The sequence below is a fragment of the Cinclus cinclus genome, chromosome 7, assembly GCF_963662255.1.
Source record: "Cinclus cinclus chromosome 7, bCinCin1.1, whole genome shotgun sequence".
Classification (NCBI taxonomy): Eukaryota; Metazoa; Chordata; class Aves; order Passeriformes; family Cinclidae; genus Cinclus; species Cinclus cinclus.
In genome coordinates this window covers 18,233,438-18,257,789 of record NC_085052.1, presented here as the reverse complement: position 1 = coordinate 18,257,789, position 24,352 = coordinate 18,233,438, and the positions used below count along the sequence as shown (strand labels likewise).

Below are 24,352 nucleotides of genomic sequence, written 5' to 3'. Positions count from 1 at the left end.
GTAACCAGCCCACTTCACAGCGGCTTGAACACCCAGCCAAGATGATAGTTTTTCCCCATTTCAATTTTATATTTTAAAAGAAGCTGAATAAAGCAAAATTGCACTTAAATCTTTCTTCCCCTTCTCATGAATTAATGGCTTTAAAAGGCAGCAATAGCAATAGCTTAATTGGTGGCTGTTTCAGTGTCTTTAAAAAGATGCCACAAATTAGAAAATTTAGACACAAGACATCGAAGGTAAAAGCTACATGTAGAAGTTTGGCCTTGTCAGGACAATTTACCTCTCCTGCCGTTCTTTTCACTGTGACTGCCACTCTGCACAATCAGTTCTGAACAAGTGATTGGGTAGCAACCTGTCCACCAACACAAGCTGAAAATGCACATTTCAGGGAAATGTAAACAGCTGGAGCTGTGTTTGCTGCTGCTGGTCAGAAGCCTGCCTCCTCATTGCTCTGGAGCATTAACGTGTTCTGGGTGACTCTCTGTTGAAATGGCTAATTCCATTTAATTTTGTGCCCTGGCTCTGGCTGCGTCCTTTTCTTCCTTAGTTACTGTCAGATCATGGATTGCAGCTTTTGACAAGACAGCGAAGGGAAAAAGGTCAGCACTGAAATAACCGGGCGGCGCTGGCAGCGAATGGTAGGTTGAAGCTGGTGTGCGCTGGCCGTGCTGTCGGCTCCGCTTCTCTGACTCTGATGAGAAGCTGACTGCTTGCATCCACACCTGGTAGTTGATGTGGCCAGTAGGATGCCACATCCAACAAAACCTTTCAATCACATCTGTGTACCATAAGCATAATCAAAGCAATGATGCTGTCAAACGGGATATGAGGCACCTCTGGTTCTGCACTGATAGCCTGTTTACAGGCTGCATGTCTTGGTCACTTTAGATCAGAGGGAACAAGAAGGACCCAACTACATTGCTCCCTCCACACTGGGGACAATGAATTTGCAGGGTCAAAAAGCATTAAACATCAGATAGCTGTCACAACATGACCAGATCAATTTGTAACTGGATTTGCCAGACAGCTTTGTCACAGAAAGCCAGAGTTCCCAAACGGAATTGTCAACACAGAAATTGTTCCATTAGCATTTTACTAAACCTCTGGCAAGTCAAAAATGAAGCCAAGATCATCAGCAATCACCACGGCAGTAGTAACTATGAGAACACTTACAAGGAGTAGCTCAGACCCTGCTTTAAGCCCTGATCATAACTTGTTTCCACTGAGCCACACAAAACCCTCGTGATCTCACAGCACATCGTAAAAAATTTTACCAATGTTAAATAAAGGCTAAACCAATTATCACCTCCTCACTCAGATAAGTTTCATACAAAAAGCGTGGACAGACACACATTTCAAAGCTGTAAACAGACAACTATATTTGCTAGAGAATGTGATTATACACTGGACTCACAAAGGTCCATTATTTTTCATAATCATAATTTTGAAATTAAAATTTCCATTATGTATTTAAACAAGCAACACTGCTAACCTAAAAGAGGAGGAATGGTGAAATTCTGGAAAATGTTATGTTCTAATTTTCAGCCAGTGGGTACATCCACCAAGCAAGTGTGTATATATATACATGTTGATGTAGGTTTCAGTGGCTATATATCTTGACAGAATAATACATTAACAGTAAACTATGTCAGTAATTACCTAAATTTAAAATGCATAAAATTCTGACATTAATGCAAAAAATAGTGAAGCCTATGAAGTCCAAACGAAACACATAAAAAAAATTGAACTACATTACATGCAGAAGAACACTATAACTGTCCAGTGAACTGAACTCAAGATCTGGATTCACACTACCATGAAAGAAGTTGTTTAATCCCAGGAGATTCCTTCTAGGAGACAGTGGTGCACACAGCTATAGAGATGAACCTCCAGCTGTGTTGAAAGTGGGATAATAAAGGATAATAAATCTAAGCACAAATGTAAATATTTGTAGCCTCATGCTGTAAAACCTCTTGCAGGAGGTAATTCAGCTGTGGCTTGTGGGATAATAATAAATGCTATTGCATGCCTGATTCTTAGTGCTAAAGACTTTAAATACAATGGTATACAAACAGTGTACATCACATGGAGCTGCAGCTTTGGCTTCCTCCCATTTTTAAGCTCTCTGCTGCTTCTAACAAACTTTTAAGCACGTGGAGGTTGGGCAGCAAAGCTTCATCATGTGCCAGCCCTTGCTTGGTCAACAGGGACAGAGCAAACCTCAGAATTTAAGTCAAAGGAGTGCTAGTATCTTGCTGAATCAGCAGCACCACACAGAAACTGATTCTGCCCAATTTATACTGGTCTTGTTTGAAAGTCACAAAGACAATAAAAAATTCTACAGATTCAAATAAAGTAACAATATTGTTTGTTTTGCTTTTCTTACAATGTATTAATGGAATTTTAATCACATTTGTAATAAACTTTTTACCTAGTGAGCTTAGCAAAAAATGAAGTGGTTTGAACACATTATCCTTTGGAAAAAAAAGAAATTTTACTCTTTTTGCTGAAATACATTAATTTTGTTGAAAGATTTTTTTTTTCTTGAGAATTTATTTTCTCAAATACTCCATAAAAATATTTTCAACATTCCATTCGAAAAGCATTGCTTCAAAATCAACTTTACAATATTCTTAATACTGTCCCAAGCAATTTCAAGAATACTACTGAAATCCCTCCTATTGGAGCATTCACATTTTTATGTAGCTAAAGGCATTTTTGTTGAACAGGATTGCTTGTAATAAGCTTTGCACAAAAAACTGTCAGGTATACAATAACTAAGCAAAAATAGGAAAGTAGAATTATGAAATAAAAAGCTTTAAATGTCAAAACTTTAAAACTATTCTTTTCTAGTCAACTCCACAATATTTTTAAAAGTAAAATCATTGCTTAAAATTTTCTACAGATGAGATTTTACATCTAGTCCACAATAATATACTTAGGAATAATTCAAGAGACACAGTTTTCAAAATTAAATTGAAATATTCAGGGTAAGATCATATTGTCATTCACATGTGGAAATGAAAAATGAATAATTTTTCTTCTGTGATACTAAATTTTTCCCGAGTTTCATATTTTATCTGTTTTCAAGGTCAGCTTTCATGCATCATTGCCATTTTTATGTGCTCCTTTTTGCTTTATACAAGGAAATGAACACAAGACACTTACACTAGAGCTAAATAACCATGCTGAAAAACTGTACCTTCCAGCAAACTTATGGTGTCACTCTTACTCTGCTGCAATAGCCTCTAAATTGGAAAAAAACACAGCAAGAGAATTGCTAACATAAACCAGAACAATCCAAGTTAAATATGCTAGACATGAAAGGCATGAAATTATCAACAACTTCTCTGGGTATCCTCCGTGTTTACCATAAAGAATAATGATTCTTTCAAATAAGTAAAACATTAGCATTTTCGAAAACAGAAGAGTTGTCTTGGGCTACGCAGTAAATTATATTTGGTTCAATTAACCTTAAATTTCTGCAAGTGTTTTGCAAAATCTTGTTTTTACTGCTGACAAGTCCTAGCAGATCCCAGGAATGCAGTCTTTCCAGAAATTTGTGAGATATTGACTTTAGACCCTGAAACACCTCTGTCAATCTGGCTTTACATTACTTTTTTTGTCTCTCTCTCAGATTTTTAAAAAGGTGGTATCCTCAACTTGCTGAGTGTTGCCTCTGTCAGCTCTCCAAACTGGTACTCAGCTACAGCAGCTACATGTTTATTGTCAGAATGTTTTTCTCAAGCTGAGAAGGAGCATGTAAGGCTTTAGCCATGGCCTGAGAGGATGCTCTAACACATCCACAGGCTTCAGCTCCAGTACCACATTGGGTAGTTACTGACATTCCATCAGTGTCATTCATTTAACACACTGTTCTTGTGGAAACTTACCTCCTGCACAAACATTGGATGGTTCAGCCGCTAGGATCTCAATGCAAGACTTCTTCAGAATCTAAAAGATGTAGATAAGGGAATTTTTTGGTAACCATTTTCATCTATGTTTTATTAACGCAGGAAAGGGCACTGTTTACTGTGTTTCAGAATTTCCAACTTACTGAATCAATGGTTCCTCTAAGGGCATAAAAGCCTCCCTTAACTGGAAAAACATGATCGATGCTGTCAGCAATCGTTGACAGCTGCAAAGAAAGACAATCATAAATCATGAGGAAAACAAAATTACAGTGAACAAAAGCAGGCCCTTTCATACTTACTAAAAGACATCGCAGTGACACAAAATGATTTGTGCCTCAAGTAATTAAATAAATGCCTTCATCTGATGCTGTTAATTTTGCAGTAAGTAGTATAACAGAAAAACACAGGAGAAAACAAGCAAGTTACCTGAGTTTCATTGAAATCTTTCACTCCAACACAATAAACAATAGCTCCAAAGCTTCTGGCTCTGTTGGCCTAAAAAACCCAAGAACTGCCATTAAGTGCAAAGCCATATAATCAGTGGAGTCAGCAGTAAATGTGCACAGGTTTAACAAAAAATAGTTTGGATCAAGATAAAAATGACTTACTTCTTGTTCTGCATAATAAAACTGAGCGTCTTGCAACTCTCCATCTGTCAGAGCAATAATCACACTGGCAGCCCGGACTCCTGCATGGAGGACAGTTAACAACAGATTGCACACACATGACACAGGATTCAGCAGTGGAAAAAGTGTCTGGAGTGAGGCAATCCTTTTTACTGACAAATACACAAAAACCCACAAGGCCAGACTCCCAGCCCCATTGGTACGGACTTGGTGATACACCAGCTGAAGGCCAGATGCAAGGTCTGCAAGGAGCCAAAACCTGTGCACCTTCAGGTCACAGGCATCTCTGGAAGGGAAGTGCTGCTCTAACAAGGTCCACACAGCGACTTCTCTGCTCTGAATAAAATACCACAGCTACTGAGATTGCAGAGCTTTCACGTGGAGAACTGACTAAATGGGTTTGCAGAGAAGGACAGCTTCCCTCTCTTCTCTTGACAAGCTTGTCTCTACATAAATATTGTCCAGAGACTGCGGTAAGGTACCTCTGCAAAAGGAGCTTTCCTGCCATCCTACCTTTCCCTCCAGTAGGCTTTGAAGGAGTAACCCCACTGAACACAGCATGAAATGGGCTTCTATGGAGGGGTCAGTCCTACAGTTCTCAAGCAGCAAGAACTTCCACTGAAATTCATAGGAATTCTGAGCCCGTGAAAACCTTAAGATTGGGTTCGTTAGAAAAAAAATCATGTCTTGTGATACAATATCTCATAACCCATCTTAACTTACATGAAAAGTTGCACAGACTGCAGAGATTTATATATGCAGTATAGAATACAATCCTACCTAGAAAAATGCAACCTGTTAACAAAATTAAACCAAATTAACATGCAAACTGTGGTTCAACCAACCATTCTGAGTTCATAGTTCTTAAGGAAAGTAACAAATACACATACACATTTCTATCAGGCAAGTATTTGTTATTTTTTTCAAAATAATCTGTTACAATTTTGAGTGTCTTCCTCCATACTGTCTGAAATTATAGACTGATTAGTTTTGACAGGTTTCTTATGCCACACAGTCCTCCCCATGTCATGTCAGACACAGACATAAATCTTAAAAAAATGACCTGCAACTTGGGGGGAAAAACAGCTTGGATTCCCCCCACCTTTTATTTTTTTTATTGTGCCCAGAACCCTTGAAAAATACAGAAAACACTGAGATCTTATTTTGTTTTCTATTCAATGCTTGTTTCTTCTCTAGTAGTTTAGCTTCTAAATCCAGATCTCTTTTTTTCCTTCCTAATTCAATTTACAGAATACTTGATTAATTCTTAGTTATAAGCTATGAAGTAAAATTGTTTTCACTTCAGGACTCCTGATTTTACTGGCAGAAATTCTGCAACTGTGCAGAGCTGCTGCTCCTACACTCACAGCCTAATATAATACAAAGGCAACAACCTGTTTCTCCGTCTTCCAAAGAAATCATTAGCCCACAAATGAGAGCAACCTCACATCAGGTTATGAACTAGGCAAATCTTGTTAACTAACTAGGTCTTCTTTTGGCACATACAAAAACCACAAATACACTTTCAAAATTTAATTACAATGCACATTTTAGCGACACAGAATCTGAGCAGAAATCATTCACACTGATGGAAAACTCTCATTTGCACCTACACTAATGAGAACATGGATATGGGACCACAAAGCAGAGGGCTGAGTGCATCAGGACAGAAAGGACCAGGAAAATGTGGGTATTCCTGTCTCCTGGTGAAAGACAGGCAGCTCTGGCTGCTATGGTAAGGTCTGCATTCTGCAGTGGTCAGATCTGGGATCATGCTGGTCTTCTCTGATCTCAATAAACCATGAATCACACATTTAGAAGTAGGGTTGTAGTCAAAATGGAATGCAGTATTGCATAACAGGACTCCTTCTCCAATACTTCTTTCAGTGGGTTTACTGTGGATCACAAAAAGAACTAAAATCCCTGTCTTGTCCATGCAGATATACAACATCAATGATACACAGCACATACCTCCATAGGTTTCATGGTAAATTTGCTCATTTGCCTGCAATGAAGTGTAGAACATGGTTAGCTCTTAAGTATACCAGCAGGAAATAAGCAAAGTTTCTATGTGTAAAACAAATAAAGTAGGTACTGTGATGTGTACCCTTTTAAATCCTTCATGCATGAACGTGTCTCCTCCAGGCAATTCTTCCTTAAGAATGTTGAGCCCTCGTCTTATGGCTTCCCTTTGGATTGAAAAACAACAAACACAAATAAACAAAACAAAACAAAAAAAATCCCAGGAGAACATTTTATTAGAAGTTATTTTTTTCTTTTGTTGAGATATTCCTGTACCACAGCTAGATTATGCAGCCTGTCAACCAATTTCACAGACTGCATAGACATCAGCTGGAATACTGGTTGAACCAAGATTTTTTTTCAAATTCCAAAATTTATCAGCCAAACATCCATGGGGCACAAAACCAGACACCAGGTACAGAATTATGGTAACATATTTTAAAGGCAGAATTCCATCCCTGCTCCCTCACCCTCATATATTCTCAGTCAATATAAGATTGAATTAAAGCCAATGCCAGATATTAAACAAACTGCAGAACAAAACAGAGTTTAAAAGCTTATGACCCTGTCACAAAAATAGGACAAATTAAAACTCTGTATTGAATCAGTCATCAGGACAGTCTGGATTAGGATTTTTTCCATTTTAAAGACAGATGCCAAAAGATAAGAGAAAGGATGAGAATGAGGAGAATTTCCCATCCTAGACCAGGGACTCATTAACCTTCTTGGGGTTTACTTCTGGAAACAGAAGCACTTGCATCTCCCGACCCCTGTTGCATAACTTCCTACTCCCCAAATACCTATTAACCAAGAGGATTGTTTAGGGACATTAATAATTTAATTGATCACCAGAAGACCCTGATTCTTGACAAGGGTTTTCATTATATTAATGGAACACAAGGCAAAAGTATTCATCAGATAAGACACAGGCAGTTCAATCATCAGCTCCAGATGCCATGGGGCAGCCTTTCTTTCAGAGAATAGTGAGAACCTTTCTAAACTCCATTTTGTAGCTGGGTATTGTAGGTGACACAACCACAGTCACAGAGAATACAGGAGGCTATATGGGATGAAGGTAAAAATGAAGAGGAATTGAGGAACGTCCTTTGCACAAAAATCACATTCTTACCCTTTGAAGTATAAAATGAGCTGAAAAGACACACAATGATCCACACAGAGAACAGAGTTTTAGGACAGAGAACACTAATACCATGTTCAACATGTTGACAGAGGCATCCTGTCTGCATTCCACTTTGCAAAGAGCAAATTCACCCAGGGGAAAGTAAGCAAATTTTAGTTCTGCCACCAAGATACATGATGAAGACCTGAAATAAAATTCAGGGGAGCCAGAAGAAATGCAAGAGCCCTGCAGGGTAGAGGGCTTAGGATCAGTCTCTGGAGTACAAAGTTGAGGGAGTAGTCATTCTTTCTGCTCCAGAGTCCCCATTATTTATAGGGTGCCCTGTACTATTGAAGCCCTCTCACTCAGACATCAGCAGCAGGAAAAATGAAGGCTTTAAGCTGAAATAATAATAAAAAAAAAATGCTTAGAAACACCCCAGTGACAGGGATTTGTAAGCGTAAGGAAAACTAAATTTAAAAAATGTTTCGGGGGGGGTGGCGATTTCTTTTCTTGTGATTGTTTTCAGTGTTGTTTTTTTTCTTTTTTGTTTGTTTTTTAAGAAACAATTTGGTTGTGCATTTGGCTACCAGAATTTTGCTCCACTTTTTTTTTTTTTTTCTTACAGATTGGCACTTGGCTTTGCAAACCACTCCTGGCACGGGTGCTGTTTGCAGGTAGCCCAGGAGAGGGGTGGACAGCCTGGTGAGGTTCCTGCTCCAGCACTGGGACAACCAGCTGCAGGTGTAAGGGTCAGGGCTTTGAGTCCCTTCCAAGGGCACTGGGGATCTCTCATACACTCCTTTGCTCACCAGTTCAGGGTCTGAGATCTCTTCCACAAAAACTGTCCTTATTGGGGTAGCTGGGGATAGAAAGCATGTACCTGGATCCTCAGCTGGAAATGCAGTTTCTCCCTGAAATACCACCATAAAGAATAGACAGCCCAGTGCTGCCTTCCTCTCACAAAGCTGAAAAGAAAATTGAAATGGGACACTCAAAGGCCTTCTAAGCCCTCCTCCAGCTGGGAATGGAGGAGAGGATTTTGGTTGGTGCCACACCAAGGACCAAGACAGGCCTCCAAACTCTGAGTGTGGGAACACTCACTGTATGAGAGAAGGGATAGAGGGAATTTCTGAAAATGCTGTGGGAGGTACTTGCCTGTTCTCTGTTAGTTTCATGATTGTAGTGCCTCGGGAAGAGAAAACAATGAAAGACATCCGCAGCATTGGACTGAAAGAGAAGAACAAGCCAGGTCCACATCATATTCGTTACTTCAGCAGAAATTCATTTGCTAATAAGCACTGAACAAAAAAATAAACTATGTACAGGAAATTAAAGCGTAATTTTAAAAAGCTTTACCTTATGAACTTCTCAGCTAGGCTTTCCACAAAGGAGTAAATCTCAGTCCAATGGTTTTTGACACTTCCAGATCTGCACGCAAAACATAACTGATTACATTAAGTTTTTTTTGCAGTGAAATTCCTTGTTCCAGTTTGAATTTTAAGCCTGGCCTACTCCAGAGGTGGTTAGGGACACAAATTACATAGATTTGTATTGAAAGCTGCAGTAAGGGCCATGATAACAAAATCCATTGACTGAAAGACAAGCAGTAAGAGGTCTAAAATGGTTTACCATAAAATTTTGAAACAAACTTAGTAACCCTTCCATTTGGTTTTGTTCCTTTTATAGCATAAAATATAAATATTTTCTTCTAGCTTAATTATTTTTATTTGACTTTATTAAATTATTTGCTATCAGATTATTTGCTTTCCTAGAGAAAAGCTCTGCCCTTGCACCACGCAGAAAGTCTTGACTGATCTATTCTTCCAGAATGCGTGGGAGAATGTTTCCATGAATTACTGCTTATTTCAAAAGAGAAAGCTTTTTCAAATAATTCTGAAGGGAAAGGCAGCACTCTTGCCTAATTTGCTGGACTAATGTTCTGGGCAGTCAAGCCCTGACTCCATTATGGATTTCTTGTGAAAACTTGGACAACTTAGTTACATGCAGAAGACACAGATCCCATGCTGCCACTTCCATTATCTAAAACCACATTACTGGCACTCCCTGGCTTTTTTCTGCCAAGTCTTAGCAGGGACCCCCACAGTCTGATGGAATTGAGACCTCAAACAGAGCCTTGCACACAGCAACCCTACAGTAAATTATAGATTTCTACCACATTGATCTATACCATAAACTTTCAAGACATTTAAAAGGTTACAAAGCATGAAAGTCAATGGTATTAAAAGCCCTCCCTGAGACTGTGGTGTTTGTGAAAGAATGACCCATTTGCTTTCCTTGCTTGCTAAACTCATCTATCAGGTGTCTTAGGCAAATAAAAAGAAAGAAAGAAAGATAAATGAAACAATGGCACATGCACAAAATCACAGTGGCTTGGATGCAGAACTAAAAAAAAGTTCTGAAATTCAACTACTAAGAAGCAGTAGGATTCCTCTAACTGCTGCTAGGCATTTTTCTGTGTAAACATGAGAAAACAATTACATATTTCAATTCTCAGCTCTCCTATGGGCTTTCCAAGTGATGTTATGCCAGTCACTCCTGCCCCTGTATGTCAGACACAGAAGCCCATGTGTGCAATGCAGGATGGCACTGCCTGCCCTGCAGCAGTGCTGGTGGAGTGGAGAAGGGCAAAGATAAAGGGACAAGGCCCAAAGGAGTCTCCTGAAATACATAAACTAGAATAAATTGGGTTGTGTAACCCTGTGCTTTCATGCTGCTTCTCTGGAGAACTGGTGATTCATTCACAGAACAAACTGGTTATCTAAGAATGAAGAATTTTCCAGGCAGCAAGGGAAGGCAACAAAACACTGGGGATTTTTCTGACCAAGGCTCTGGATCCTGTGTAATCCCCAGTTTATATGTGCTATGAAACAACATATTTATAATATGAAATGTGCTGGCACTATTAGCAAATTAACCCTATCAACAACTACAGTTCCCCACTGTTTTTATGAAGGTCCCAGGTTAAATCTCTAAACGTAATGAAGTCAAAGATTTTCTTGAATCTATCCAAGATGCATCTACAGCTCCCAAACGTCTTACAAATTCTTCTCCTTCCCCTCCCCCCCCCCCCCCCCCCCCCCCCAAAGCTGACACTTTCAATTTCATTCTGAGTTTGCCATCTGACTTAAATTCAACTCCTGAAATTTTCAGTGAGGTCCATTCCCCTGACAGAATACCTATAGTTTCTTACTTGGAAATGACTGACCTATTTTACACGAGGTATCAAATTTCTACTGCCAGCTGCAGAAGCACTGATGCAATCCATAAAAAAGTAGTGGCGACCTTTCTTTCGAACTGCAACAAACCAACATTTCCAGTGCCTTCTCAGGACTGCCAGAATTACTCCTTTTTTCTCCCTTCTTTTTTTTTTTTTTGTTCTCTTGGAGGGGGTACAGCCGGCAAGAGGACTGACTGTGATAATCAATAGGCGTCCATCCCTGAATAACTAGGGAGGTCTGTGTCATGGATCAGTCCTCACAGGAAACATCCTGCGCTCTCAGAGTGCCCAGCTCTACATCACAGAGCTACAGCCCTGCAGAGCAGATTACTCCAGCACAGCAGTGGGTGTCCGCCACCCCTGAGAGGAATTCTGCACCCACATGTTGCTTACCAGCTGGGAAGTGTCAGAAGTGTCCCAACCCATCAACAGGGAAAAGTCAAGGCCAAACAAAAATACTAGGAAGAAAATGTTAGTTTCAAAATCCCATAGAGGGATTTTGACCAGTGAAGTGGTCAGCATTTAATCACTTTTCCCACACCACACTCCTCCAAGCTCAAGTGTCATCTCCCACTGCAAATGGCACCAAAATGCCATCAAGGCCAGTCGTGTCAAACCCCTCCTGAACACCAGTGGGAGTGGCTTATAGAAAAACCTGATTTCCCCTCCCTCTCTCACAAGCTTTCCTCTAAATATCGCTGTGTGTAAAGTTATTTGTAAAGGACTTTTATTTGCCATTTGATGTGTATATATATATGTATATATTTCACGTATATATATATGTATATATATATATATACACACACACACACACTTTGGAGGCTTTGTGGGTTTGGCCTGATAGTTTTGTGTGTTGCCCCAGAGGCCTGACCTCATACCACCAGCAATGGCAGTTTTAAAGGCAGATTAAACAAAAAATCACTACAACAAAATGTTTGCTAAATTATATACTGAGTTGTCAAATGTCATCAAATATGAATTCCACCACTGACAAACAGATCTGCCCCATATAATTGAAAATCCTGAGCCATTTCACTGCCATTGGAATCTTATCTTGCACGCTGCAGAATCACTGTTACTATCAGCATAAAGTAACTTGTTGCCCTTTGTGGCTGGATCAGACTAGGACAATAAATGAAGGATGTCAAAGACCAGCACTGGGGTGCTACATGCCCTCATCAGCACCTGGGACAAGCCGTGGGGAAGTGACACTGATGGGGAATCTTAATGATCCTGTTGTGAGGGTTTGTACCAGTAGGTCCACCACCACAGCACTGCGGCTATCTGCAAAAAAAGAAAGCCTGTGCTGCAGCCAGATCCATCTTGCAGGCTCACAGCTCCAAGATTCCCTGCTTTCAGCCATCAGCTACCTGGCTCAGCCCCTCACATCCATCAAAGGCTGCCACCACCACCCTGCCCAGCCCTGGCCTTCCTCCCTTCACCTTTCCTGCAGAAGGAGCCCAGCCAGCTTAAGCTCTCTGCAAAGTGAATAGTGAACCAGAGCTGACTAGCAGTTCGGGTACCTTGCGGAGTCAAGCAGGATGGTGAGGCTTCAGCCCTCAGAGGGGACGTAATTCTCATGGTGAAGGAAAGTACACAGCAATAAGCAGCTGCTGTGGGCAGCTGGAATGTTCCAGAAAGCATCTCAGAGCCTCTTTCTGCTGCTGCTTTCCCTGGGGTAAACCAGGAGTGGGACCAGAGAAGTAGCAAAATTTCCCCAGGTTTATACCTATGAAACTGGGACCAGAATTCAGTCCAAAGGAAGTTAAAAAAAAGAACACCACAGAAGCCATTTGCCTTGAGCATGCTCCCTGCTCCATGAGCTGCTCCCATTACGCACAAGACAAAGAGAAAAGTCAGCAAACCACAACACAGGAAAGAATGTCCTCCCAGCCACATCAGGACAGGGCTTGGAGGAGCAGCTGCTGCTGCAGCTCCTGCTGCTGCTGTTTTCCTTAATTTTATATTGCTACTGCTTGGTGGGAGGGGAAAAGTGGAGGTCAGCGAGTATTTCTGGGGGTGGAAGGAAGTGATGTGATTCCAAGGCTTGATTCCACTCCTGCCAACTTTGGAGTGATTCCTTCTGGTTTAGCAGAGCTTTGTGTCAGCATAAAAACCCTGCACATGTTAGAATTGTGCCTACCTAATCTGAAGTGTTTCACTGATGTTTGTGGAGACAAAGAACAAGAAAGGTTGGAAACGTAGTCTTCCTTTCTAATAGGCTCCCAGCAGCAGTGGAAGCTGGAGCCTGGAAAAATGAAGCAGCACAACCCTGGTATAAGTGGTGCCATTCTCAGCCCAGTCACTTCAGCAGGCAGGAGTGCCAGTTGTGTCTGTCCTAGAGCACATGTGTTCCACTGCTGAATTCCCTGTCAGGAGCCCATATGGATCAACCCAGTGCAATATACAGCAGTCACCTAGCTCTGCAGTGAAAGTTAAAACCCCAACACTATCCAAACAGTAAATATTTTCATTACCTATGCAAAGAAGGCAGCAGGACCCAGAGCCTTTCATCCCTGCTGAAAGTGACAGTGAAACCCCTTGAAAGCACAGAGCTGCCCCTTGTCCTGTTCCACACACACACCCCAGGCACATTTGCCTCCATTACACATTAGCTGAAGGCAGCAATTCCAGACATCCTGGAGCAAGTAAAAGATACATTATTACTGATGCTGGGTTTAGGCTGAATATGGTGTCAGGGGAGCACAACACTTCCTAACTTTGTAGGTCCCTGTAAGAATCTATCCTCTTGTGCTAATGGCGGCCCTGTACATTGTCCATTGCTTACAAACATGGCACTGCTGTTATTTCGAGGGCTCTTTGTGGTCACAGCCACATTGTAGACAACAGAATTCTTGCACATGGCTAATAATGGCTCTGCAATAAAAGCAAACCCTGGGGCACTGAGTTTGTTGTGGTTTCAGACACGCATGCCCGAGCGTTCATCCACCCCTCTGCTCCCTTCTGCGTCACCAGAGCATTCAAAGTGACAAGAATCCTCCTCTCCTAAACAATGCATCTTGCAAGCATGGAAGGGACCTTGACTGGGTGATTCATCCAGGCATGGAAGGTCTAGTTTCTATCATCTGCTCCAGAGGCAATTAGAAACACGGGCTGAGACAGCCATTCAGAGACAGTCCTAGCTTCAGAGTACTTGTAACATTAATGGACAAGACAAGGGCTGGAATGGGGAGGGGAAGATGCAGAGAAGTGACTGCAAAATGGGTTTTAATCCTAGGCCAGCATCCAAGTACATGAATCCAAAAGGTTTCATGACCAAACTCATTAATTTCATAGCCAGCTTGTGTCCTACAGATAAAGTCTGCAGGAATATTACAGATTTCTATGAAATCATGCCTCAAACAAAGCACCGCCCTTTGATCCTACAGGCATCCATCTCATCCACAGATCCTATCCACCTGGTGCTGTTCTACAGTTCTTTCTAAGTCCTTCACCAACAACAGGGCACAAAATGAAATTCAGAAGCCATGCTCACACTGCATTCAACCACTTCAGACCTCCCTGTAAAGCTCCAGGGATGCTCTGAGCAGCATCAGGGCAAGCAGACCCACTTTGAGCATCCTGGTACTCTTCAGCACAACACAAGGGTGCAAAGCAGGGCACACAATCCCAGCCGTTCTGCAACACTCTTAACAAAGTGCAAAAGATAGGCAGGAACAGGGACGTACAACTCGAGCTGTTAATAGCTCACAAGAGTCAATTCATTCTGCATTTGAGATTAGAAGATTCAGTCCTACTCCACATCATATAAATTCACAGTTTGTAACACTGAGTTTGGCCTGCAAGCCCAGACAAAAGTAATGAAATTCTCAATCACTGAACACACGAACAAAAATCCTAGGTCAGTGGGAATCTTACGGTTTACTTCCTTGGCTCAAGCCCCAAATAAATCAGATTTAGTTACATGCATAAACAGAATGCAAATGACAAGCTGCCATAGCTTTTTCTTCCTGTTAACTGTACATGTTTTATGTCAAATAATCATTACCCATTAGCTTTGCCTTGTGTTTCATAAAGAAATTTTTTCTTGGACTGAAGGAAGGAGAATTGATTTTCCTGAATATTATTTCTTTCCTGACAGAAGCCAAAGCTGGCAGAAAAATATCAGACAAAATGCAAACAAATAAAACCTGGTCCAAATAACATAGGTATGTCTGAAAAAGAATAAACAATTCCTTTGGAACACTCTAAGCAATTATAACTGGTTGTAAGCAAACCATAGCGCTGTCTGCAATATAACCACAACAAAGAAAGATGCAAAGGCAAAATACCAAAAGATAACATTTTGAAAACAATGAAAAATATTGCTTACAGACAGATGGAGATTATGAGAGGTGTTATGCAGATAATGTGGTCAAGTTATAAGCGGGAAGTCAGACAGCAAAGGAGGAAGACAGACAACCACTTTTAAATACACACACAGAAAACAATGCTATCAAAGGAACAAAGCTGATACTTCTGTTCAGACAGCAACTCCTCTCAGCTGACCTGCATCAGGTTCTACACCTTACAATGAACTGAAGTCTGTCTGCATCAGGTAGATATCCTTACTCAGAGAAACAGAGTTCAGGAGTGGTTTAAAAGTCAGTCAATACCAGCTTTGCAAATATAGTTAAGGTAGGTGATAGAACATATGTTCAGACACCTATTTTTGCCAGCAGTCTGATTTTCCAACCCCAACAATCTTGTTTAGCCACTCATCCCCTCCCCACACACTGGGCAAAACCGGCACACAGAATGGCAGTGGACTGAGATAGCACGGAGAGAGAAGCTGCAGCAGTTCCCACAAGTCTAGCTCCATCCTAATTATCTTAGGCTGGGACTACATGAAGCAGGAAAAGAGGCACAGGGCTGCAGTGAGACCCTAAGGCAAAAAATATTTGCTCTCACTAGTACTTGTAATTCATGAGTTCTAAATTCATTCAATTCATTGGCAAGGAAATCATTGGGGGGGGTGGGGGGGAGGCAAATGTGTTGACCAAATGCTCTTTGTTTGGTTTAAGTATAGCATATTGTGGAAAAAAAACCCAATAATACATGGAGATCAGCAATTCCCTCCAGAAGTCTTAAAATTATAGAAAGTGAACTTAAACAGCAGCTCTTGAAGTACTTTTGTTTTGAAAGCTTTTGGCAAATCAGGAAGGATCAACCTATTTCCCTCCTGACATTTCCCACACACACTGCCTTTTCAATGGCAAGTTGAGAAGAGGTACACAGACCCAAAAAACAAATCAGGAAGGATATTGGACAGCTAATTTCCACCTAATCAGAGGTTGTGCTCTTCCCCACCAGTGACATTCACCTCTGGAGCAAGGCTTACCAAGTTGAAAGAGAGGCAGCTGCGAAATGGATTACAAGTGAGAGACAGGGCACATAGTACTGGTGTCTTTACCAAAGACATTGTTGGTGACATTGATTGTTTTAGAAACACAGGAGACAAAGCAAAATTGATATGAAAGGCAATATTGTTGTGGGCCCAAAGAGACCAAGAAGTTCAAGGGGAAGATGAGGAAGATGAAGAAAATGTAGTTAAGACACCATATCAGTTCTAATCTGAGAAAAACAGCCAAGACTTTATCAATACATTTCGACTGCCGTGATCTGTGCTGTAGAAAAAGGAAACATTTTCCCAAGTCTGTACAGCTAATTTTTCCTCAAAATCCAAACAACTTTTAGCAAACATCCCAAACAGGAAAAATAAGAAGACACTTTTGTCTATCTCACAGTCAAAAATAATAACGAAATTGTTTCATATTTGGTAAATTATAAAATAGATAGCTCTGCAGCTCAGATCTGTCATGTCAAACATTGCCAGGAGCAGATATTTATGCTAAGTATAAGTCCTCACTTTAAAGGGGCTTCTATTTGTTACATTAATAAGCAATCACAGTGATGCTACCAGGCACTGTTATAATCAGGAAACATTAGAGGCCAGCCATTCCTTCTCTTCAAGTGCAGTTCAGTATGATTACAAACAACAGCTGGATGTTAACAGCAAGGCAGGATGAAAGGGAATTATTTACATTCTCAACCACAAGTATGTCACTACAAGACCTGATGGTCAAGCAGTCAAATCTGCAACAGGGCCTGTCCTCCACATTTTGGGATAGGACAGAAACAAGTTCTTTGTGCACTTGGACACCCTAATCAAATGAAGCACCCAAAGCAACTGACAACTACTCAACAATCCATTGTGTCTGGCTTAAAAGCTTTTTATGTTGTTTAAAGGTAAAAATGAGAACTTTGCTATCACAGCTGATTTGATCTTACTACATGCCAGGAGAGAGGCAGGTGTGCCAGCTGCCATGTATACTGCCTTACCTCATCCAGAGAGTCACTTAGTTGCAAACAGAAGAATTTTTGCGCTTCATTATTATACTTTAAAGTTTTCCACTATGCCTCCAAACAAGCTCAGGCCTGCACAACTCATAAAGCACAAGACAGAGATAGAGCAAGATTTCAGACTCTGCAGCCAGCAAACGTCCCGTCCTCTCAGCTCTAAGAGATTTCCTCATTTAAGAATCCCCAGAGACAAGGAAGCCCTAATGTAGCTCTGGCATGGTCAGACAGTCCTAAAGAGGATCATGGCTGGTCTGCCTCTCACACATGCTGCTTTTCCCTTTCATTACGCCACTTTTTGGGCCATCTAAGGTTTAGTGTCACTGCTCTGATCTTGCTTATCCTATGGAATTAACATGAAGGCAATAAACTTCTGGCAGAGAAAAACTGGAAGAAAACAGCAATTTTTTTTATTTTTGTTTTGTTTTGTTTTCTAATCTGCCACACAGATATTATACCAATAACTTCACCAGAAGATGATCTTTTCCATCTGATGGTTGTTGCCTGCAGGATTAAATCCTCACAGTCTTTGCCTGGCATAATGAAAAGGAAAAGTCATGCCCCAATAAAGTCATTGCAGCAACACACACTGCAAAAGGAGAAGGGCTTGTTGTCTTCTTCCTGATTGCCTCCTACTGATGTGTGATTACATCTTTCTACTGGAAAGCAAAGCAAAGCAGACTTAAAGTCATTGTGGTTCAGCCAGGCTGACTTTAGAGACAGGAGCTGTCATTCAGCTCACTACAGGGTCACAGGATTAAAGCCTGGTGTTTTCACACAACCAATATTTCAATCCAAATGTTAGACAGTTAACGAAGACTGAATGCATCTAACTCCAGACTGGCAGGGAACCAACAAAGAGAGGCAATCCCCAAGCCATAGGGGTATACTTTGTGGTACATATGGCTGGGTTTTCCTGGGGTTTCTCCCACTTGAAATTAGAGACAGAACTCTTCACAGATACATGTCAGCATGGATCCAATACTAAAAAAAAAAAAAAAAAAATGTTCACTGCATTTGCAGATTTACCAGATGCTTCTGATTGGCTCCCTGTCTTCTCCCTACCTGAAATACCCTGACTGTCCTCAACACTCATGAACCCTCAGCACTATCTAGTTCCTTCCTGATTAACTGTCCCAAGACCTAGGGTCTATCCACTGAACCAGTCTTCCCTGCCTCCATAAAGCCCCTTGTGTCGTGCCAGATGTCACAGAATATAGCTGGGATAAATACACCCTCAGCCAGCAAGGGACCTATGGAACCCAAGATCCGGCACTCTAATATTACCCATATGGATTGTAATGCAATCTCATTGAGACCAAAAGCAGCTTTGCCACCACGTTGCTTCAGACTTAGTAGGATCAGGGATAGATTCTAAAACCACTCAGGGACACAAGTAACACTTAACACAGCTTTTCACCAAAGGGGACTCTTTGGTACAACTCTGAAAGCTCATAAAGACTCAGTTTGCAATTGAAGCTAAAGATAATTTTCCCACTGGAATCCCAATGCATGACTTTTTGCTTCAACCATGATCATATCCAGTTTCCAGTGAACCAGTGTCATGAATGGACAGCACCTGAAACAAAATGAAAGATCTGTGGCTTGCTATAAGAAAATACAGTATTTCAGGTCCAGAGTACTAGAGAGGAACTTGCTTAGATGATCAACTTCCTACTGTTTGAAGATAATTATCTCTGAGCAAATTGTTCTCTTCTCTGCTTTTATCTCCTTAAATACAGTATAAATGGTAACAGCACAGTCAATAAAGAGCTTTCTGAAATATAAATCAAAAGTAACATAAGGGCACAGTGTGGAGATTGCTAGGGGTACTCATGTCACTGTAACAAGGAATTGTGCTATAGAAGACAGAGAAGCCATACTGCTATCACCAACATTCATTGTTACAGGGAATTCAGTGTGGGAACTGGGCATAACAACTGTTACCAGTCACTTCTTGGAAACCTGGCAGGGATGAATTTGAGAACTAACACTAGCCCCCCACAGAGCCCTTTCTAGACACAAAGGTTACTTCAGGAACAAACTGTAAGCAAAAGAAAAACAAAACAATGACCACATGGTGGATTAGTGTACCTTTTAGAAAGGCAGAATGCCTTTGATCTTCAGCTTCTTTTGCTCTAAAAACAGAATCGTTATTTAAGGATACTTTTTCCCTTCTTGAATACAGAAATAAACATCTTGAATGAGAGCGACTTCTTTGCCTCTTGCAGGCTGTACAAGAGGGCCTTTTGGATCGATCTGTTCTCCCAACTGGGAAACAGAACAATGCAGACTTTTATACCTGGCCTCAGGGCAAGAATCACAAGTCTTCCATCTTTCCTAACAGTGTGCCACACAGGTAACCCAGGACATATTAGATAACACAGCCATCACACTGTGGGACACAAACAATTTACACTTTGAGTTAATCCCTTGGCTTTGACCCTCTGTCAAGCCAGAGCATTACACCAGAAAAAAAGAGAAAGTTGTACCTTCTGAAAAACACCTGTGGGTGTACCAGTTTACTAATTGCTTTGCTAGCACTTGCTAAAACATGCCTACACATGTGAGCTTAATAATATCCCTCCTGCCATACCTGAATTCAGCTGATATTGTATTAAAGAGAAGTATTTTACAACCTATTTTAATAGATGTAACTCAAACACAGGTTTAGACAGCTCCAAAGAAGCTGAGCAAAAATAAGTTTTATACAACCTTGTTCTTATTAAGCAAACTTGTAAAAACACAACCACTCCACACAAGCAGTCTGGTCTTAACTTTAGGTAGGTCTGCATAGTCCTAGCACTGCTAAGTCCCAAGGGTGACATCTCTGCACACAGCCCAAATCACGACACAAAACTCCAGGAACGATGAGGGCACTGATCAACATCCCCTCAAATCCAACACTCACAGCCCACACCCCACACGCTACAACATGAAACCAGCCCAATTTCCCAGGTTTGCATGCACAACTAACTCAGCATAAAGGACACCGTTCCCCTAAATGCTCCACTTGGGAAATGTGCAGGTTTTGGGGAGCAAAACCAAGGAATGAGCCTCACACGTCACGTTTAGCATCGGGAGAAGTCGTATGGGAAGACCGGGAAAGAAAGAACATCCCTGCTGCTGCAAGGAGTCACTGAAGGGTGAATAAACGTTTTTAAATGCGACTGTCACTTACTTATCCAGGACGAAGTAGAGATCAAAGGCACCGTGACAGGAGCGCTGCTCTTCTCGCTCTTCCTCCTCCTCCGGCCGGGCGCAGCAGATTAGGCTCCCCATTGCCAGCAAAAAGCAGCACAAAAATGCCGCTTTCTCCACGCTGCTCCAGCAACTCGCCATCTTTTCCCTCTCCTTAATTCTTCCTCCTCCCCCAGTCTCTCTCTCTCTCTCTCTCTCTCTCTCTGCAAATCTTACAGGCACTTCGGAAGCACCGAGAGCAGAGGGAAAAAAAACAAAACAAAGCACATAAAACAAAAACAAAAAGAAACCACCACCAACAAAAAGAAATCACTAACTTCAGGATCTCAGCTCAACCCTGAGAGCTCAAGGCAGCCCTGGCCGCGGGGCGCCGGACCGCTGGCTCCGGGCAGGGGTCTGAGCCCAGGCGGATGGTCCCCAGAGCCCAGTCCCCATTCCCTGCCGCCTCGGCCGCTGCCCCGAGCGCCTCAGCCCCGTCCCGCAAGGAGAGAAGAGACTCCTCTCGCACGGGCCAAAGGCAGGAAGGGGCAGAGGGAGGGGAGCGGGAGGAGGGAGACAGGATCTTATGGGGGGCAAGCTGAACTGGGACTTTCCTGTTCCGGGATACCGAGATGGCAAAGGCTGCTGCTAGCGAGGGACCGAGGTTAGGGACCATTGCCCGGCGCCGCCGGGGCACAGGGCGGGCGATCCTCCCTCCTCCCGTCTCGGGCTGTCCTCGGGGCAGGACAGCGGGGAGCGGGACTTCGCCGCCGGGGCTGGGGCAGCCCGGCTGCATTCCGGAGCATCGCCTCGCGTCCTGCTGAGCCTCTCTCCCGCACGCTCGGGAGCGGCTGGAGCCCAGAGGTGGTTAGAGCTCAGGGGTGGCAGCGCCCAAGGCAGAAAGGAGTTGCTGTAGGAGATGGGCGTCGTGGTAAAAACCTGTGACAAAGCAGAGGTGGGGGCACAACGCGAAGGGGCACTTCAGAAAAACCTGTTTGTAGCTGAATGCAATTAAAAAGATTATTGCTTGGGGGCGGGGGTAGGGGCAGGTTTTCACGGCCCTCTCGTGCCACAACAAATTGTTTCTCTTCGTGGAAATCTTAGTTTGCTCAAACTAGAGTCTGAACACATCCTGCAGGCGATGAGTAATGATGAAATGAAATATCTTAATGGAGGCTTTGCACACTAGCATAATCGCTCTCCGCCTCATACACACAGGTTACAAAGCGCTGCCCTAAAGAGATTGCCCAGCTCATCTGGATGCTGTCTCCAAAGTTTGAATAATTAGCGGCTTCCAGCCGCTTCCCCTTCCCCACACTCTTTGCAGGCCCTAATTAATGAAAAGAGTCACGTTGCATGACAGAGTTGGGGCTAGACATTTCTCTCTCGGGGCGAGGCTCCCATCGCGAGTCAAGGAGGAGGGAATCCATCCCCTGTGGGGTGCTGGCGCGCTGTCCCACCGAGCACAGACCCCCGAATACCCAGCGCTTCGCTGGGAGCCGCTGCGACGTGCCAGCAGCAAAAAAGTGACACCTCCTTCCCGGGACAGAGATGGTACCCGCGGGGGGCACGGCGCGCCCGGGCAGGCTCGGGCCGCTGCCCTGCGGGAGTGGCACGTGTGCGTTGTTTCCCCCCCGCACAAGGCAGCTCTGCCCTGAGCCCTGCCCGCTCGGCCCTGAGCGGGCCACATTCCGTGGGGGAACGGTGGGATGCTCCGCGCAGCCGGCGCGCCCTTTCCCCGTGCGCCCGACGGGAACACGCGTGGATGCGGAGAGCCTGCCCCTCCGCATAGAGCCCCTTCCCCGGCGGACCCCGCGGCCCCTCCAGCAGCCTTGGCGTGCTTTGTGCTGTGTCTCAAAGTTTGCACTTCGGGGAAAGCATCTCCATTTCTATTGCCTGTTTCTGTGCTGGACCGAGTTCAGACACATCCAACCGCGGCGGCGGTCGGGGATTTATCAAGGAAAGATTAGAGGGTCCACCGGTTTTCAGCCGCTTGCCTGGTTTAACTATGCGCAGCTAAAAGCTGAACGCACTGCTTGAGCTCACCACTTAAAAGATTTTTTGAGCACTGGCCAGTTGAGACACAGCGATTACTTAGATCATGGAGAAATAGAAAAAACCCACATCCTCCCTGGCGACGTTCACAAAAAATGAGCAAGCGGCTGGTGAGCAGCAGGAATCCCCCGCTTCCACCCGCGCCGCCGGGCTCCGGCCTCGCCGCTGCCCACTTGTGTCCGCAGCCCCGTGGTCCCCGGGAGCCCTCGCCACCCCCTGCCCGAGGCAGCCGTCCCTCCCCGCGCACACACTGAGTTTCAAAACGAAATGAAAGTGCTGATAGCGTCAGATTCCCTCGGTGCCTCGTGAATATCAGATTGTGGCGTAAAATAACGCGGCGGGCTTCGAGGGAATCTCCAAAGTATAGCAAAGCTCTGCCGAGAAAAAAAAAAAAAATCACTGTTTTTCGATAAAGTGCGCTGCCCTTCTCTAAGGTCTAACATATCCTCTGCAAAGAGAGACGGCGTGCTCATCTGCCTACTCCAAAGGGCCCGACGAGGGGGCACGTTTTAAGTCTAGGTGGGCGTATGCAAAAGCAAGGGCACGGCTGAGTTCTGCCATGGCCAGTGCTGGGCAGAAACGCCCCGGGGTATGTGGGGCTGCGTCTTTACCAGCGCCCCTTCCCTGCTCCTCCAGCCCCCTCGAGGAGGGCCGGGCGCGGCGCGGGCTTGCGGGCCGCCTCTGCAGAGCCAGAGCTTTCTGTTTTAAACAAAACAGGTTTTCCGATCGGCCTGAGCCCCTCCTGTGGCTGTCACACCCCTGTCAGGTCTCAAGCCCGAGCGAGGTTTGTGTGGGGTCAGGAGGGAGCGGGCAGGCAGGGCGGGCCGGGCCGGAGCGCTCGGAGTCATTTGATCGGGTCTTGCTCGAAGGAAAAACACACCAAGCACCAGGAGAACTGACCGTAAGGTGCGGATCTCACCCTCCATGGGGCACAGGTTACCTCAGCGCACCGTCTCACAGTGGTTCAAGCTCCGTAAGGCAAGTGATCATGTTTAATTGTCCCTTCTTACACCTCTTGTCGCTATTGTCATAAAAGCTGCAAAAAAATATAAACTCTTGCGATATGAAGTGCAGTGGGAATTGTCCGTCCCAGTTTCCTGACACCTGCATCCCAAATCGGCCGATGTTTCCCAAGCAGTATCAGGAGACGCCACCGGCACACCCGTTCCTGGGCGGGCGGTAGGATGCAGAGCTTCCAGGGCGGCTGGGCAGCTACCAAACCCCCGCTGTCCTCAACAATGTTGTTCGTTCGGCCCGAGTTGTATTTTAAAAGAGAACAAGAACTCTTGAGCACATCCTCTATAATCCCTGTATCACAGAACACAGCGAGAGTGGTTCTCTCTCATTATTGGTATAAGATCACTCTTTAATTGCAGCGAAAATCCATCCTTTCAAAAGCATTAAAGGGTTGACGTTTCTTTTCCTGATACAAGCCCATATTCAGATTACATGGACACTAATCAAATAACCCGGGTTATTTCATTTGTCAACATGTTCATAAAAATTTTCTACCAGGCGTTAAAGGCATTTATATGGAACGACATCTTTCAAAAGCAATGTCGCTAGTCCAGATTTAGGGTATATTTGATTATGACAAGACGTTTGATGGTTTTATTTTACATACCAGCTGTGCCACAAACCGTTTCATACCTCAAAGTCCTAATTTTTATCCTGCGAGTATTTTCTATGAAGCAGTAGTTTTCATTTTAAACGGCTCTCGTCAATACCTGCAGCTCCTTAAAGAGCCTCATCTTCAAAAGCGTTGTCAGATGATCTAAAGGACAAGTGGGAAGGCGGCTTTGGAGAGGGTTTTATTTTGTTTATTTCGGCGTGC

General features: G+C 43.4%; 1 protein-coding gene across 1 annotated transcript in view; it reads right to left on the bottom strand.

Moving 5' to 3' along the window:
• Positions 1–21,053, bottom strand: part of ANTXRL (ANTXR like) — a 54,106-nt gene extending 33,053 nt beyond the window's left edge. The window contains exons 1-9 of the mRNA XM_062496254.1: positions 20,465–21,053; positions 9,042–9,113; positions 8,841–8,912; positions 6,648–6,729; positions 6,512–6,545; positions 4,523–4,602; positions 4,341–4,409; positions 4,058–4,138; positions 3,894–3,954 (exon numbers count right to left, since the gene is read on the bottom strand). Coding sequence (XP_062352238.1) covers positions 3,894–3,954; positions 4,058–4,138; positions 4,341–4,409; positions 4,523–4,602; positions 6,512–6,545; positions 6,648–6,729; positions 8,841–8,912; positions 9,042–9,113; positions 20,465–20,625 — 712 coding nt within the window. The 5' untranslated portion in view covers positions 20,626–21,053. The remainder of the gene's footprint in view (positions 1–3,893; positions 3,955–4,057; positions 4,139–4,340; positions 4,410–4,522; positions 4,603–6,511; positions 6,546–6,647; positions 6,730–8,840; positions 8,913–9,041; positions 9,114–20,464) is intronic.
• Positions 21,054–24,352: the final 3,299 nt, after the last annotated feature.